Here is an 18744-nt window from a genome sequence, read left to right on the forward strand (position 1 = left end):
AAAATGTACGTCGATAGACAGACAGACAACAAACTACAGTGGAGATACGCATTTCATTTCATTACGCGCGCGCCGTGTGTGTGTGTGTGTGTGTGTGTGTGTGTGTGTGTGTGTGTGTGTGTGTGTGTGTGTGTGTGTGTGTGTGTGTGTGTGTGTGAGAGAGAGAGAGAGAGGGAGACGCTTTTTTTCCTCCCTAGAGCAAAGGCAGCGTACCGACCAAACGCTCAGTAGCCTACAGTATAGCAGCTTGTTTGAACGTTCTATTGTTTTAATTTTTTTTATATTCAGAAAGTAGTAACTAATAATATACGTATTTACATACAGCTGTTATTTTAGATGTTAGATTCCCGAATGTGCTGCTGTTAAAATGACCAGCTGTTTTGTCTCAGCCAAATCAGGCTGACCAGTGGAGCTTCCCGGTTGGGTCTGGTTATATGGAAACAAAAGCAGAACTTGGTTCTGGAACATCACAGGTTCTTGAAAGTTCTTGGTTCTGGAAAGTTCTGGTTCTGGTTCTGGCTTGGCCCTGCAGTGGAAATGCGCCTTTGGACTCGTTCCTGTGTTCAGGACAAACCCACGCTTCGCTCGAGTGCACAACGTCAATGCAGGACCCAATGTCCGTGTCAGCATTTAATTTTTTACATGTATTAAATTATTTTTTATACGTGTTAAATTGAGATGGAAGCACCCTGCACTTTACAACTAACTTATATTGTATTATTTAATGTATAAGTGTACACATTTAAGATGGGGTGTTTTAACAGGGCCACACGCACATTTGGTTACGCTTTTATTTCACTCTACACAAATCCATTCACCAAAAGTAGCAGATCTACAACGTGCTGTGAGCTTGAAGATCGGCTATTTTTTATTTATTTTTTTGGCAAACGTTCCTCCCAGAATAAGGATGCTGGGATTTCAAGTGGTTTAAACAAAAAGAGTCGTTTTAAGTTTTAATCGTCTTTTCATTATCGCGATTATTTTTGCCACAATAATGGTAGTCTCTTAAGAACAGACTAACTGGAGTGAAAAGGACCTTTTCTTTGACGATGGCCAGACTGCAATAATCGTGACGTGTAATTTTCATATCGTCCCATCCCTGGGAGGCCTTTTGTACCAAAAACACAAAGTAGCAAACCCTGACCAACATTGTTTTCCTATGAGGGTTTCTATAGAGCAGTGGTTCTCAACCTGTGGGTCGGGACCCCCAGGGGGGGTATTTTGGGGGGTCCCCAGATTGCACATTATAACTTAATGTGCAACATTGTTTTCTCTCTCAACAGTAAACAAAACAACATAAAGTTTAAGTGTATAGAGGGTATCTGCACATTTCTAAAGTGACAATTTAAGGACTTTTCAATACCTCTAAAATGACAAATTAAACATTGGCCAAATTGTCACATAACATTAGAGGCAGAGGCCTCCGAGCTTGTAGATCTGCTATTTTCACAATGCGTACAAAATAGAACGTCCAACAAAACAAGAACAAATGACAAACTGTAGTAAGTCAGGGGTCTTCAACAGGTGGTCCGGGACCCCTAGGGGGTCCTCGGAGTTACTACAGGAGGGGCCGCCAAATCTTTACATTAACCCCCCGAACCCTAGCAATCCCTATTCTGAGGGGAACATGAGCCGAAAGCAGCAGATCTACAAGCAAGGGCGGAGTGGGCTTGTAGATCGGGCTGCTTTTGGCCAAGAGGTTTGGTGCAGACGACGGTAAAAAGGAGCAGACCAAGAACAGAGTGGAAGGTCACGTTTACTAAGCATTGCGTTCGAACGTCTGAAAAACACACATGAATCCAACACTGATGACAGCGATGTCATACAAGTCTATGAGGCTCTATTTAGGCATTTCGACCGGGAACGCAAATCTGTTCGATTTGAAACACTTAACTATTATTTTATGCTTTAACTATTGAAAAATAGCAGATATACAAGCTCACAGCGCGGCACCGAGTGCCGCGCTGTGAGCTTGTATATCTGCTATTTTTGTGCAAGTCTTTGAATATTTTTGATTCTATAAATGTCTTCGAAATCCTTCTTCTAAATCAGTGGTTCTCAAACTTTTTCATGTCAAGGACCCCCAAAAATATTTGGCTGCGGACCCCGATCTCAAAATATATTGTCCCAGGGACCACCCCCCCAGAAGCAAATGTTTTAATTATAAATGTTCGCTTTTAAAAAGATATATTCAAAGACTTGCAAAAGAAAATATATAATGATCATCAGTTGACACCAAGTTAAAGCAATAGTAAAAGCATGAAATAATTCTAGTCCTAGATGGGTCAATGCAGTCGACTCTACCTCCCACCCCCACAGATGAAGACCCACACAAACTCATTTTAACAGCGAAAAGCGTAGAAAACAAAGTAGAATTCCTATGGATGCTGGGTGGTCTCGGTGCGTCTCCACGTGATCGTCGACGTCTAAACGTAGATAAGAAGCGGACAAAACACGTCCTGCGTAAACTATCTTCACCAAAAAAAAAAAAAGAAAAAAGAAAATCAGGAAGGTCCGTTTCGTTGGTCCGTCCCCTAAATGTGCCCCTCCTCCTTCCTTTTGCACTTCCTGTTGTTTCGTCGTCTTTTGTTTGTTCGTTTGTTTGTTTTTTAGTTCCTGTCCAGATTGAAGTCAACAACAGTCTGGCAGTACCTCCCGTGCTCCCATGATGCACCTGTCCTCAGTACATCTTCTGTCTGCTGGGAAGCACCGCCTCCTTCAGGAAGGAGAAGACCAATAGGATGCCAGAACGCTTCCCCCGCTTCCCCTTCGTGAAGTAGTTGGACACCACGTCATCTGGAGAATGAGAACGATTGATTAATTGAAGAATTTATTAGAACTTTGCATAGGAAAAGGTACAGTTTCATGACAGTACAGTTTACTGGTACACAGTCAACTAAAAAGAGATCCTAGTAAGCGTTTTGGATTATTTATACAGGAACCACTTTATGTATCTCATATAACATTGAAAGACACATGGAAAGAACACAGTACTTTTCATAGGATAACATCAATAACAAAAGAAAAGGAGAATACAAATTAAAAAGAAATAAAATATATTTACAGTGGTAGAGGGGAGGTAAGTATGGGCTTAAGGCTCCAACACACTACGATATTGCGTGGTCGGCGAGTCATCAGATCGGTAAGAGTATTTCACACTGAACGAGTGACTTCCTTGAAATCGGCCGTCATAATATCGTTGTGGTTTTCACACTATTAGATTGATCACCGACAAGGGGTCACACACTGCCAGATATTTCACCAGGATGCATCCCCGATACATAGCCAATATTACATTTGTTTTTATTTTAATTGTGCACAAGATCAATCGGGGCGCTAATGATTTTCCGTCTCTCACTGCCACACACACACACACGCACGCACACACACACAGAGCGAGTGCACTGCGCACAATGTTTTCATAATAACACCAGCCGTGCTGCTGCGTGCTTTTATCAACATATTGTGAGATGCGTTGGTTTTATATTGCTATGAAACAGCATCTATATTATTATGATGAAACAGACTATTATTTAAACAGCAATATCACTACCAATAAGACACCTGAATTTACCCTCGGAATAAAGATCTATTAGCCTATTCATGACATATCCATCTATCCATACAGACAGACGTTCTGTCGTTGAAGTGTGATCACATGCTGTCTTCTATCATTTAACACAGATCTTCCCAGGGTGCGCAACATCTTTCATACTGTATGTCCAGTTTGCGACAGAGCCAAATATCAATTGCTAGATATCTAGAAACACTCTGGAAGAAATTGCAGAGCGCTATAATCGCGACCAGATCTTCTTGCAGTGCTTTTCACACACAACGAGCAGAACCTCGGCGAGCAGCCCGATCTTGGCAGATCGCCGTTTTTGTCAGCGAGCGCCAAAAATGGTCAACGACAGCACAAGTTTCGAGGAGACTTTTCAGAGCGATTTTGAAGGAAGTTAGGGGTTTACACTCGCTTTCGGTAGGGCGTTCCACATGTTAGTGGTATAGCAGGAGAACGAGTTTTAGCCTTTTTAAAGAATTTAAAGAATCATGCGGGGTCCTGTGGGTCCCGCTCATGAAGAAGGGCTCTAGACTGAAAGCAGAAAGAAGCTCACCTCCTTGCTGGACGGTGGACGGAAGCACGTTTTCTCCAGCTGAGAGCGACACGAAGAAGGAGAAGGGAATGATCCACAGGCAGATGGTGAAGTACGCCAACACCTGGAGAACAACACAACACAACACAACAATGATCCACACTACGCCAACACCTGGAGACACAACACAACACAACACAACAATGATCCACACTACGCCAACACCTAGAGACACAACACAACACAACAATGATCCACAGGCAGATGGTGAAGTACGCCAACACCTGGAGACACAACACAACACAACACAACACAACACAACACAACACAACACAACACAACAATGATCCACAGGCAGATGGTGAAGTAGGCCAACACCTGGAGACACAACACAACACAACAATGATCCACACTACGCCAACACCTAGAGACACAACACAACACAACAATGATCCACACTACGCCAACACCTAGAGACACAACACAACACAACAATGATCCACACTACGCCAACACCTAGAGAAACAACACAACACAACAATGATCCACACTACGCCAACACCTAGAGACACAACACAACACAACAATGATCCACATGCAGATGGTGAAGTACGCCAACACCTGGACAAACACAACACAACACAACAATGATCCACACTACGCCAACACCTAGAGACACAACACAACCAGGGATATCCAAGCTAAACAGATGATTTACAAGCTAATGTCTCGACACCATACGTTGTGAGCTTGTAGATTGACTATTTTTTACTATAGCTCTCTGACTCTGGCTATTTATGTATATACTGTACATTAGTTTTTACCTTGTAGATTGGTCTAGTATTTATGTATGACTTTAAAAAAAGAAAGTTTCACCTGTATTAGGCTCCTACACCAATACTTATTTTGAGATGCTGACATTTCCCTTTCAGTATTCAAACCTCAGAAGACAGAGGTTGACACCAAGGGGCAACAGGCACTTGCCCGAAAAGTAAATTATTGTTTTATACTTTCTGGTGCTGTGTGATTAAAATATACCATACTGTACCTCAATTCTTATGCCAAATACCTAGCTATGAATAGGACTATGGGTTCACACCTGTTATTGTATATGTTTAAGTGTAGCAACAGTAAAAACAGCACATTACAGGTAAACAGTGCTCTTATTTTACATTCCACAGAGCTGAAGACAGAGCGCTCTGGCCACGTTCAGGTGTTTAGACACATACAGTATCTGGTGTTGTGTTTATAGACAGTTGCGTCCCAGGCTCAAATGAACACTTGTCCTGTTGGTCAACCCAAAAGCAACCTCACCTACCTCTGAGAGGAGTTGATATTCTTACCTCTGAGAAAGGGTAATATTCTTCTGCAAAGTACTGGAAGGCCATGTAATGATTCGCCACCACCAGCACTGAGGACGAGAACCATTTGAAACATTATTTTTATGCTTTAGCTTATAAAGAAATAGCAGATATACAAGCTCACATCGTGGCACCAAGTGCTGCACAGTGAGCTTGTATATCTAAATTTTTTGAAAAGTCCTGACAATTTGGGCAAGTCTTTGACTAGTTTGACCTGATTCTACCATTTTCTGGTTTCTGGTCCGGTTGGGAGCACAAATAACTTGTGTTGTGTTTGGGGAACCAACGGTTTAATGGGTTTAAATTGGTACAATCGTTTGGTTTCTTTTGGTATAATAATGCTTTGGTACGTTCATCTTTTATTCTAACTCATGCGACCAGCGAGAGTAGAACTCATTCACTTATGTAGGCAACAAAAATTTCAACCGGAACCAACCACAATTTATTTTTATCCCATGATTTTGTAACCCATTTTTCCCCCAGTGAGTGTCAATTATCTAATGTAATCCTGGGCTCTGCTCTCCCTCTGCCAACCTGGGGAGAGCTACGGACTGACCTCATGCTTCCTTCTATGCATGAGTCCAAGTTGCTTCTTTTCACCTGACAGGGGATTGATTCCTCAGCTGGACGTGGCGCGTGGAAGGAACACGTTATTCCAACCAGTTCCTTTCCCCTCCATCAGGAAAGTTAGTTAATACATAAGTTAACTACTTTAGTTAGTTAATATACGTTCTTACCACAGGTGAGGATGAAGTTGGGTTAATAAATAAGTTAAAGGAGCTATAGTAAACTTCTTCTGGAAAAACGGATGCTAAATTAAAAATGTTTCGAAAATATTTTATAAAAAAATAAGCTTCATACATGTGTTTTTTTCTATTCAAAAATGACCACAAAAAGCGTAAAATATTTTTTTGTCAGACCGACACTTTGTTTACATTCTAGTCTATTCTTTGATAGTGTTAGACTAGGATGTAAACAAAGTGTCTGCCCGACAATGGCCAAAATGATTATTATCATTATTTTACGCTTTTTGTGGTCATTTTTTCATTGAAACACATATACGAAGCAAATTTTTTTATAAAATATTTTCGAAACATTATTTTTATTTTAGCATCCGTTTCTCAAGAAAAAGTTGACTATAGCTCCTTTAAATAGTTAAAGTATTGTCTTACCACAGGAGAGGATGAAGTTAGGTTAATTAATAAGTTAAATAGTTAAAGTATTGTCTTACCACAGGAGAGGATGAAGTTAGGTTAATTCAGAAGTTAAATAGTTAAAGTATTGTCTTACCACAGGAGAGGATGAAGTTAGGTTAATTAATAAGTTAACTAGTTAAAGTATTGTCTTACCACATGAGAGGATGAAGTTAGGTTAATTAATAAGTTAAATAGTTAAAGTATTGTCTTACCACAGGAGAGGATGAAGTTAGGTTAATTAATAAGTTAAATAGTTAAAGTATTGTCTTACCACAGGAGAGGATGAAGTTAGGTTAATTAATAAGTTAAATAGTTAAAGTATTGTCTTACCACAGGAGAGGATGAAGTTGGGTTAATTAATACGTTAAATACTAGTTAAATATGTTCTTACCACAGGAGAGGATGAAGTTAGGTTAATTAATAAGTTAAATAGTTAAAGTATTGTCTTACCACAGGAGAGGATGAAGTTAGGTTAATTAATAAGTTAAATAGTTAAAGTATTGTCTTACCACAGGAGAGGATGAAGTTAGGTTAATTAATAAGTTAAATAGTTAAAGTATTGTCTTACCACAGGAGAGGATGAAGTTAGGTTAATTAATAAGTTAAATAGATAATATAATGATCTTACCACAGGACAGGATGAAGTTAGGAGAGCTCAGCAGGATGTAAGGGAAGGTCTGCAGCAGACCGAAATACACCAGGTTGGTGAACAGTCCTACTGACACCATGAAGACTGGGAACCCCTCGAACACATAGAGACCTGACAGGACTCCTGTAGAGAACTATAACATATATACTCTATTAATGAACACATACAGGCCTGATAGGACTCCTGTAGAGAACTATAGACACATATATACTGTATTAATGAACACATAGAGGCCTGACAGGACTCCTGTAGAGAACTATAGACACATATATACTGTATTAATGAACACATAGAGACCTGACAGGACTCCTGTAGAGAACTATAACATATATACTCTATTAATGAACACATAGAGGCCTGATAGGACTCCTGTAGAGAACTATAACATATATATACTCTATGAATGAACACATAGAGACCTGATAGGACTCCTGTAGAGAACTATAACATATATATACTCTATTAATGAACACATAGAGGCCTGATAGGACTCCTGTAGAGAACTATAACATATATATACTCTATGAATGAACACATAGAGACCTGATAGGAGTCCTGTCAGGCCTCTATGTGTTCATTAATAGAGTATATATATGTTATAGTTCTCTACAGGAACTATAACATATATATACTGTATAACATATATAAAGTTGTTTCCTGTTGAGATTGGCACATTTCACCCAAGTTTTTTCACCTCACGTCATTGTGTCTGCTGACCTCACTCAGCAACGAAAATAAACAAAAATAAAAATAAAACAATGCACAGGAGGCAAGCAATGGTCACTCCATGATGTGCACTGCTATTTAGTTTCAAATGCACTACATTGCAGGCGTTTTTGAGAGTGAAAGAATAAGAAGACACGTGTGACATGTGTGATCTGGGCAGCTTGCCCCAGGAAATGTGCCAAGCTCAATGGGGAACAACGGTATACACACTATGAATGAACAGATACTGGCCTGGCAGGACAAAGGCCTGATAAACACCCAACTTAAGTTAAAGCTGTCATCTTACTGCTGCTGCATCAAAATAAACAAGACCTGATTTACTGTCTGTCTATCTTTATATTTTAAAGCTACACGTTTGCATGCCTGATGAGTCCCGTACTCACCAGTATCATGTAATTTATGATTCTATTAAATACTAAATTAATAACATCCCATTAGGGTTGCAACGGTACTCGGTGTTACCGGTGAGGGAGCACAACACAGAGTACTTTACTTGCACACCGATAACACCGTTAAATAAAAAGAAAAACGCATCCGCTGCTCTGCTCTGCCCCGAGGAGCGCAGTAGAGATGTGACGTTCACCAACGATTCTGCTCTTTTGAACTGCTCTTTTAAATGAACGATGGGATTCGGTTCTCAATCGCGGGAGGCCGGGAGCCGTTCCTTGTGTGGGAGTGTCGAGAACAGATTCAGAATCAACAGATCATCCACGGGGCGAGGCACAGCCCATCAGACTGCATGATGTCTCGTCCCCACTCGCAGGGCACGTTCCAGGAGACTAGCTGTGGCTGTATAATGTCACAGCGCGCAGTAGGCGGAAAAACAACGATTAGCCAAACAAGAAAACGCAGGGCTGTTGTAACACTAACAGTGTTGTTGCTTTTTTACAAAGCTGAATTTTGAGTATGGTTGGATGGTTGTTGTTGTTGTTGTAGCTTGAGGTAGCATTGGCTGCTACTGAGTGCTCACAAGACGACAAGACACTCAATGGTGGTTGAAACGGTGTTACCGATAACCGCGGTGTTGACACGGACGGTGTTAAAAATCTCATACCGTTGAAACCCTACATCTCATACTCACCAGTATCATGTACTTTATGATTATATTAAATACTATATTAATAACATCCCATACTCACCAGTATCATGTACTTTATGATCCTACTGGTGGCCACTGTGTATTCTTCTATCAGCTCTGCTAGGTAGTACAGACCTGCAGCTGTGAATACACATTAAAACATGACATTGTTAAAGCAGACATTACATTGTAGGGGCTGTTAAGTATCATGACATCATTTTGTAGGCAGAGGAGAATTTCTGCCCCCAGTTTCCGTGAATCTTTTTACTATTTTTACTATTTACACATTTTTCTTCTCTTTGTTGTTGAAAGGAAAGTGTTAGAATTATACTTTAGTCGTTATTTTTGTCTCGGATCTGTTGAAATAGCGAGGGACAGAAAATGCTCTGGGGGCAGAGTTCTCCTCTGCCTACAAAATGATGTCACGGCTTAAAAGCCCCAATGTGAACACACATTAACACTAACACATTAACATCAACACATTAATATCTACAAGCTCACAAAGCGTGGCAATTGTGAGCTTGTAGATCGGCTATTTTCAGCATGCAAACAAGTGAAAAATCTGCCATTATTACGACACCAACAAGGCACCGCTAAAACTAAATGTGGTTTAAAAGCAACACACGTCATAAATCTATAATGATGAGAGAAGGAGCAGAGGTTGTTTCAGAACGTGGCTGTCTGTCACCAGGGAGACGGGCAGGTGACAGCTGTCAATCACAGACACACTGAGATGACACTCTGGGGGGAAGAGCAGCCTCTGGACAGCCCTGTGAACTCCTCCTCACCCCTAACACTGCATCATGACAGCTAGGAAAGCTCTCTCCACAACACTGCATCATGACAGCTTAGAAAGCTCTCTCCACAACACTGCATCATGACAGCTTAGAAAGCTCTCTCCACAACACTGACACAATGACAGCTTAGAAAGCTCTCTCCACAACACTGCATCATGACAGCTTAGAAAGCTCTCTCCACAACACTGACATCATGACAGCTTAGAAAGCTCTCTCCACAACACTCACACAATGACAGCTTAGAAAGCTCTCTCCACAACACTCACACAATGACAGCTTAGAAAGCTCTCTCCACAACACTCACACAATGACAGCTTAGAAAGCTCTCTCCACAACACTCACACAATGACAGCTTAGAAAGCTCTCTCCACAACACTCACACAATGACAGCTTAGAAAGCTCTCTCCACAACACTGACATCATGACAGCTTAGAAAGCTCCCTCCACAACACTGACATCATGACAGCTTAGAAAGCTCCCTCCACAACACTGACATCATGACAGCTTAGAAAGCTCTCTTCACAACACTGACATCATGACAGCTTAGAAAGCTCTCTCCACAACACTGACATCATGACAGCTTAGAAAGCTCTCTCCACAACACTCACACAATGACAGCTTAGAAAGCTCTCTCCACAACACTGACATCATGACAGCTTAGAAAGCTCTCTCCACAACACTCACACAATGACAGCTTAGAAAGCTCTCTCCACAACACTGCATCATGACAGCTTAGAAAGCTCTCTCCACAACACTGCATCATGACAGCTTAGAAAGCTCTCTCCACAACACTGCATCATGACAGCTTAGAAAGCTCTCTCCACAACACTCACACAATGACAGCTTAGAAAGCTCTCTCCACAACACTGCATCATGACAGCTTAGAAAGCTCCCTCCACAACACTCACACAATGACAGCTTAGAAAGCTCTCTCCACAACACTGCATCATGACAGCTTAGAAAGCTCTCTCCACAACACTGCATCATGACAGCTTAGAAAGCTCTCTCCACAACACTGCACCATGACAGCTTAGAAAGCTCTCTCCACAACACTGCATCATGACAGCTTGGAAAGCTCTCTCCACAACACTCACACAATGACAGCTTAGAAAGCTCTCTCCACAACACTCACACAATGACAGCTTAGAAAGCTCTCTCCACAACACTCACACAATGACAGCTTGGAAAGCTCTCTCCACAACACTGACATCATGACAGCTTAGAAAGCTCTCTCCACAACACTCACACAATGACAGCTTAGAAAGCTCTCTCCACAACACTCACACAATGACAGCTTGGAAAGCTCTCTCCACAACACTGACATCATGACAGTTTAGAAAGCTCCCTCCACAACACTGACATCATGACAGCTTAGAAAGCTCCCTCCACAACACTGACATCATGACAGCTTAGAAAGCTCCCTCCACAACACTGACATCATGACAGCTTAGAAAGCTCCCTCCACAACACTGCATCATGACAGCTTGGAAAGCTCTCTCCACAACACTCACACAATGACAGCTTAGAAAGCTCTCTCCACAACACTCACACAATGACAGCTTAGAAAGCTCTCTCCACAACACTCACACAATGACAGCTTAGAAAGCTCTCTCCACAACACTCACACAATGACAGCTTAGAAAGCTCTCTCCACAACACTCACACAATGACAGCTTAGAAAGCTCTCTCCACAACACTCACACAATGACAGCTTAGAAAGCTCTCTCCACAACACTCACACAATGACAGCTTAGAAAGCTCTCTCCACAACACTCACACAATGACAGCTTAGAAAGCTCTCTCCACAACACTCACACAATGACAGCTTAGAAAGCTCTCTCCACAACACTGCATCATGACAGCTTAGAAAGCTCTCTCCACAACACTCACACAATGACAGCTTAGAAAGCTCTCTCCACAACACTGCATCATGACAGCTTGGAAAGCTCTCTCCACAACACTCACACAATGACAGCTTAGAAAGCTCTCTCCACAACACTCACACAATGACAGCTTAGAAAGCTCTCTCCACAACACTCACACAATGACAGCTTAGAAAGCTCTCTCCACAACACTCACACAATGACAGCTTGGAAAGCTCTCTCCACAACACTCACACAATGACAGCTTAGAAAGCTCTCTCCACAACACTCACACAATGACAGCTTGGAAAGCTCTCTCCACAACACTGCATCATGACAGCTTAGAAAGCTCTCTCCACAACACTCACACAATGACAGCTTAGAAAGCTCTCTCCACAACACTGCATCATGACAGCTTAGAAAGCTCTCTCCACAACACTCACACAATGACAGCTTAGAAAGCTCTCTCCACAACACTGCATCATGACAGCTTGGAAAGCTCTCTCCACAACACTCACACAATGACAGCTTAGAAAGCTCTCTCCACAACACTCACACAATGACAGCTTAGAAAGCTCTCTCCACAACACTCACACAATGACAGCTTGGAAAGCTCTCTCCACAACACTGCATCATGACAGCTTGGAAAGCTCTCTCCACAACACTCACACAATGACAGCTTAGAAAGCTCTCTCCACAACACTCACACAATGACAGCTTGGAAAGCTCTCTCCACAACACTGCATCATGACAGCTTAGAAAGCTCTCTCCACAACACTCACACAATGACAGCTTAGAAAGCTCCCTCCACAACACTCACACAATGACAGCTTAGAAAGCTCTCTCCACAACACTCACACAATGACAGCTTAGAAAGCTCCCTCCACAACACTCACACAATGACAGCTTAGAAAGCTCTCTCCACAACACTCACACAATGACAGCTTAGAAAGCTCTCTCCACAACACTGACATCATGACAGCTTAGAAAGCTCCCTCCACAACACTGACATCATGACAGCTTAGAAAGCTCCCTCCACAACACTGACATCATGACAGCTTAGAAAGCTCTCTTCACAACACTGACATCATGACAGCTTAGAAAGCTCTCTCCACAACACTGACATCATGACAGCTTAGAAAGCTCTCTCCACAACACTCACACAATGACAGCTTAGAAAGCTCTCTCCACAACACTGACATCATGACAGCTTAGAAAGCTCTCTCCACAACACTCACACAATGACAGCTTAGAAAGCTCTCTCCACAACACTGCATCATGACAGCTTAGAAAGCTCTCTCCACAACACTGCATCATGACAGCTTAGAAAGCTCTCTCCACAACACTCACACAATGACAGCTTAGAAAGCTCTCTCCACAACACTGCATCATGACAGCTTAGAAAGCTCCCTCCACAACACTCACACAATGACAGCTTAGAAAGCTCTCTCCACAACACTGCATCATGACAGCTTAGAAAGCTCTCTCCACAACACTGCATCATGACAGCTTAGAAAGCTCTCTCCACAACACTGCACCATGACAGCTTAGAAAGCTCTCTCCACAACACTGCATCATGACAGCTTGGAAAGCTCTCTCCACAACACTCACACAATGACAGCTTAGAAAGCTCTCTCCACAACACTCACACAATGACAGCTTAGAAAGCTCTCTCCACAACACTCACACAATGACAGCTTGGAAAGCTCTCTCCACAACACTGACATCATGACAGCTTAGAAAGCTCTCTCCACAACACTCACACAATGACAGCTTAGAAAGCTCTCTCCACAACACTCACACAATGACAGCTTGGAAAGCTCTCTCCACAACACTGACATCATGACAGTTTAGAAAGCTCCCTCCACAACACTGACATCATGACAGCTTAGAAAGCTCCCTCCACAACACTGACATCATGACAGCTTAGAAAGCTCTCTCCACAACACTGACATCATGACAGCTTAGAAAGCTCCCTCCACAACACTGACATCATGACAGCTTAGAAAGCTCTCTCCACAACACTCACACAATGACAGCTTAGAAAGCTCCCTCCACAACACTGACATCATGACAGCTTAGAAAGCTCTCTCCACAACACTCACACAATGACAGCTTAGAAAGCTCTCTCCACAACACTCACACAATGACAGCTTAGAAAGCTCTCTCCACAACACTGACATCATGACAGCTTAGAAAGCTCTCTCCACAACACTCACACAATGACAGCTTGGAAAGCTCTCTCCACAACACTCACACAATGACAGCTTAGAAAGCTCTCTCCACAACACTCACACAATGACAGCTTAGAAAGCTCTCTCCACAACACTCACACAATGACAGCTTAGAAAGCTCTCTCCACAACACTCACACAATGACAGCTTAGAAAGCTCTCTCCACAACACTCACACAATGACAGCTTAGAAAGCTCTCTCCACAACACTGCATCATGACAGCTTAGAAAGCTCTCTCCACAACACTCACACAATGACAGCTTAGAAAGCTCTCTCCACAACACTGCATCATGACAGCTTGGAAAGCTCTCTCCACAACACTCACACAATGACAGCTTAGAAAGCTCTCTCCACAACACTCACACAATGACAGCTTAGAAAGCTCTCTCCACAACACTCACACAATGACAGCTTGGAAAGCTCTCTCCACAACACTCACACAATGACAGCTTAGAAAGCTCTCTCCACAACACTCACACAATGACAGCTTGGAAAGCTCTCTCCACAACACTGCATCATGACAGCTTAGAAAGCTCTCTCCACAACACTCACACAATGACAGCTTAGAAAGCTCTCTCCACAACACTGCATCATGACAGCTTAGAAAGCTCTCTCCACAACACTCACACAATGACAGCTTAGAAAGCTCTCTCCACAACACTGCATCATGACAGCTTGGAAAGCTCTCTCCACAACACTCACACAATGACAGCTTAGAAAGCTCTCTCCACAACACTCACACAATGACAGCTTAGAAAGCTCTCTCCACAACACTCACACAATGACAGCTTGGAAAGCTCTCTCCACAACACTGCATCATGACAGCTTGGAAAGCTCTCTCCACAACACTCACACAATGACAGCTTAGAAAGCTCTCTCCACAACACTCACACAATGACAGCTTGGAAAGCTCTCTCCACAACACTGCATCATGACAGCTTAGAAAGCTCTCTCCACAACACTCACACAATGACAGCTTAGAAAGCTCTCTCCACAACACTCACACAATGACAGCTTGGAAAGCTCTCTCCACAACACTCACACAATGACAGCTTGGAAAGCTCTCTCCACAACACTCACACAATGACAGCTTAGAAAGCTCTCTCCACAACACTCACACAATGACAGCTTAGAAAGCTCTCTCCACAACACTCACACAATGACAGCTTAGAAAGCTCTCTCCACAACACTCACACAATGACAGCTTAGAAAGCTCTCTCCACAACACTCACACAATGACAGCTTAGAAAGCTCTCTCCACAACACTCACACAATGACAGCTTAGAAAGCTCTCTCCACAACACTCACACAATGACAGCTTAGAAAGCTCTCTCCACAACACTCACACAATGACAGCTTAGAAAGCTCTCTCCACAACACTCACACAATGACAGCTTAGAAAGCTCTCTCCACAACACTGCATCATGACAGCTTAGAAAGCTCTCTCCACAACACTCACACAATGACAGCTTAGAAAGCTCTCTCCACAACACTCACACAATGACAGCTTAGAAAGCTCTCTCCACAACACTCACACAATGACAGCTTAGAAAGCTCTCTCCACAACACTCACACAATGACAGCTTAGAAAGCTCTCTCCACAACACTGCATCATGACAGCTTGGAAAGCTCCCTCCACAACACTCACACAATGACAGCTTAGAAAGCTCTCTCCACAACACTGCATCATGACAGCTTAGAAAGCTCTCTCCACAACACTGCATCATGACAGCTTAGAAAGCTCTCTCCACAACACTCACACAATGACAGCTTAGAAAGCTCTCTCCACAACACTCACACAATGACAGCTTAGAAAGCTCTCTCCACAACACTCACACAATGACAGCTTAGAAAGCTCTCTCCACAACACTCACACAATGACAGCTTAGAAAGCTCTCTCCACAACACTGCATCATGACAGCTTAGAAAGCTCTCTCCACAACACTGCATCATGACAGCTTAGAAAGCTCTCTCCACAACACTGCATCATGACAGCTTAGAAAGCTCTCTCCACAACACTCAGTCACTCACTGCATGACAGCTTGGAAAGCTCTCTCCACAACACTCACATCAGCAGCTTCGAATGATATCAACACACTGAATGGGAAGTTGTCACGACTGTTCAGACCTTTGCGTGGTGCAGTAGGCAAGATACTGAGTAGGGCATTGTAACTATGAAAAGACTTTACAACTTCCCATTCAGTGCGTTGATATCTTTGGAATGGGGTGCTCATATCATGACAGCTTGGAAAGCCTGCCCTGGAGAATGGGCTTCATCCAGCCCATCCCATTCCCAACTAGTTCAGAGTGGAGTAGGTATGGGACGATATCATCGTTATTAATCGTTTTATCGTGTAGAGGTGGATGTAATAACCACGGTTGTGTAATGCATAACGCGGTGCCGAGTTCATTACCACGATTATTATGTTGATACATTTTATTAAAACAACAACATGACTTTTTGGGGGAGATACCGTCATAACGTATGTAAACAGCAATGTATTATCGCGATAACTACAAATCCATAGGGTTAGGGTCCGCCCCAGCCCTATTATTCTCATAAAAAATGCTCACAATAATCATATCGTATTTTACTTCTGCTGAGCTGCATATCCGCTATATCTCATCTCAAATCCTAAATGCTTAGTAAAAACAGATCTGCAAAGAGCATACTTTCTACACTCAATTTTCCACTAATACACCAAATCTCTTCGCCAAAAATAGCCGATCTACAAGCTGACAATGCAAGCGACTATTCTTGGCCAACAAATTATATTTAATTTGGACAAGTCATTATAGGCACAAAAAACAAGGTCAAACTATAAAAAAAATAATGAGCTGAAATAGCAGATTTACAAGCGTTGCGACACACTGTGAGCTTCTAGATGGGGTAAATACAGTATATATGCTGTGTTTTACCCAGGAGCGATGATGATGATGATGATGATGATGATGATGATGATGAACCCACATTACTGAGTACACTGAACTCTCTGTGACCTTCTAATTAAATCACTTCATTATGTAATAATAATAATAATAATAACACTATGGCATCATGTAGCCTACATACATACTGTACACACACACACACACACACACACACACACACACACACACACACACACACACACACACACACACACACACACACACACACACACACACACACACACACACACACACACACACACACACACACACACACACACACACCTCTCCTCCTGTAGGGCTAACATAACTGCTAATGACTGTACTATAGTCCAGGGGTTTTCAAAGTGGGTGACGGGGCACCCTGGGGTGCCGCGACGACAGTCCAGGGGTGCCGCGAGATAATTCGATAATATTTGGAATTTATTTATGCGTTGTGAGCTTGTAGATCAGCTATTTCCACTATCAATGGTCTTTTTAAAGTATTAAGTTGTCAAATATGTCAGTAATTTCTTTGTATATTTAGGTTATGTGTCATATCTACCATGTGCAACTTCAAAGCCTACAAGCCAATTATTTGAGTGACAATTAATCACCATGTAAAATGTCATAATCGATTGGTGACAGCCCTAGCCTACAGCCAGTTTGGGGTGTCACAGGTGCATTGCTGTAGGGTTGGGAACGCCACGGAAAGACGTACAGTTGTTCAACCCTTTCTGTGTTTTCAGTTTGTTTTTAGTATTTTCGGTTTATTTTCTCGTCACTAGTTTGTTGTTTAGTTATCCGTTAAACACCAGGCTTTGGTTAATGCTGTCATCTTACTGCTGCTGCATTAAAATAAAAATTATTAAATTAAAGGTTTTTGCACACTGATAGAGCAAAGGACCGAGTGGTGCGGCAGTGTGCAAACGTGACTGACATAACGTGAGGTTGATTTTTCTATTTGCCCGCTCCGAAATTCACTCCGATATTCAACCCGAAAAACGTAGCAGTGTGCAAAGACCTTAAGTCAAGACCTGATTTACTGTCAACACCACGCTTTATAGGCTTCACAATATATTCCCTCCCGTTTGGCTGCCTTTACAATGATTGCTTTGTTTTAGTTTTTTTTGTAAGTTAAGCTTTATGAACTATATCACAGTGTGATAGCTGTCACATCTAAACTACAGTCCAGGATCATAGAATGTCTCAGTAAAATAAGATCACAGGTAAACCAACAGCGTAGCATCAGTGTAAATCTACAAGCTCACAACATGACGTGTTCTGAGCTTGTAGATCTGCTATTTTGGGGTAGTTAAATATCAGTATAAAGTTACTTTTCAGTTTGTTCTATAATGGAAACGAGATATTCTTCATGTTTTTCTCGTGACATAAACGGTATCTCAGGGGTAAAGATGTACATATAGCATATAAATATAATGTACTTTAAAGCAGTGGTTCTAAACCTGTGGGTCGGAACCGCCAGGGGGGTCCCCAGGTTATTTTGAGGGGGTCCCCAGATGATTAACTTAATGTGTAACATTGTTTTCTCACTCAACAGTAAACAAATCAAGATAAAGTTTAAGTGTATATAGAGGTATATGCACATTTCCAAAGTGACAATTTAACCTATAAAATAACAAATTGGCCAAATTGTCAAATATTAGAGGAAGAAATTGTGAAAATAGCAGATCTACATACTTACAACGGCGTTGTGAGCATGTAGATCTGCTATTTTCACAATAGAACCGTGTTATACAAAATGTAATGCCACAAATTCTTAGTGCTCGTAGGGTGGGGGTCCCCAGTTAACATATGATCTGATGGTCGCGGCCTG

The 18744-nt window shown here is 42.1% G+C and overlaps 1 protein-coding gene across 1 annotated transcript in view; it reads right to left on the reverse strand.

The window, feature by feature from the left end:
* Positions 1-2005: 2005 nt before the first annotated feature.
* tex261 (testis expressed 261) overlaps positions 2006-18744 on the reverse strand; it is an 18032-nt gene continuing 1293 nt past the window's right edge. The window contains exons 2-6 of the mRNA XM_080742388.1: positions 9166-9245; positions 7280-7433; positions 5438-5505; positions 4116-4218; positions 2006-2796 (exon numbers count right to left, since the gene is read on the reverse strand). Of these exons, the coding sequence (XP_080598514.1) occupies positions 2681-2796; positions 4116-4218; positions 5438-5505; positions 7280-7433; positions 9166-9245 (521 nt within the window). The 3' untranslated portion in view covers positions 2006-2680. The remainder of the gene's footprint in view (positions 2797-4115; positions 4219-5437; positions 5506-7279; positions 7434-9165; positions 9246-18744) is intronic.

This window comes from Nannobrachium achirus (assembly GCF_963921795.1).
Source record: "Nannobrachium achirus genome assembly, chromosome: 14".
NCBI lineage: Eukaryota > Metazoa > Chordata > Actinopteri > Myctophiformes > Myctophidae > Nannobrachium > Nannobrachium achirus.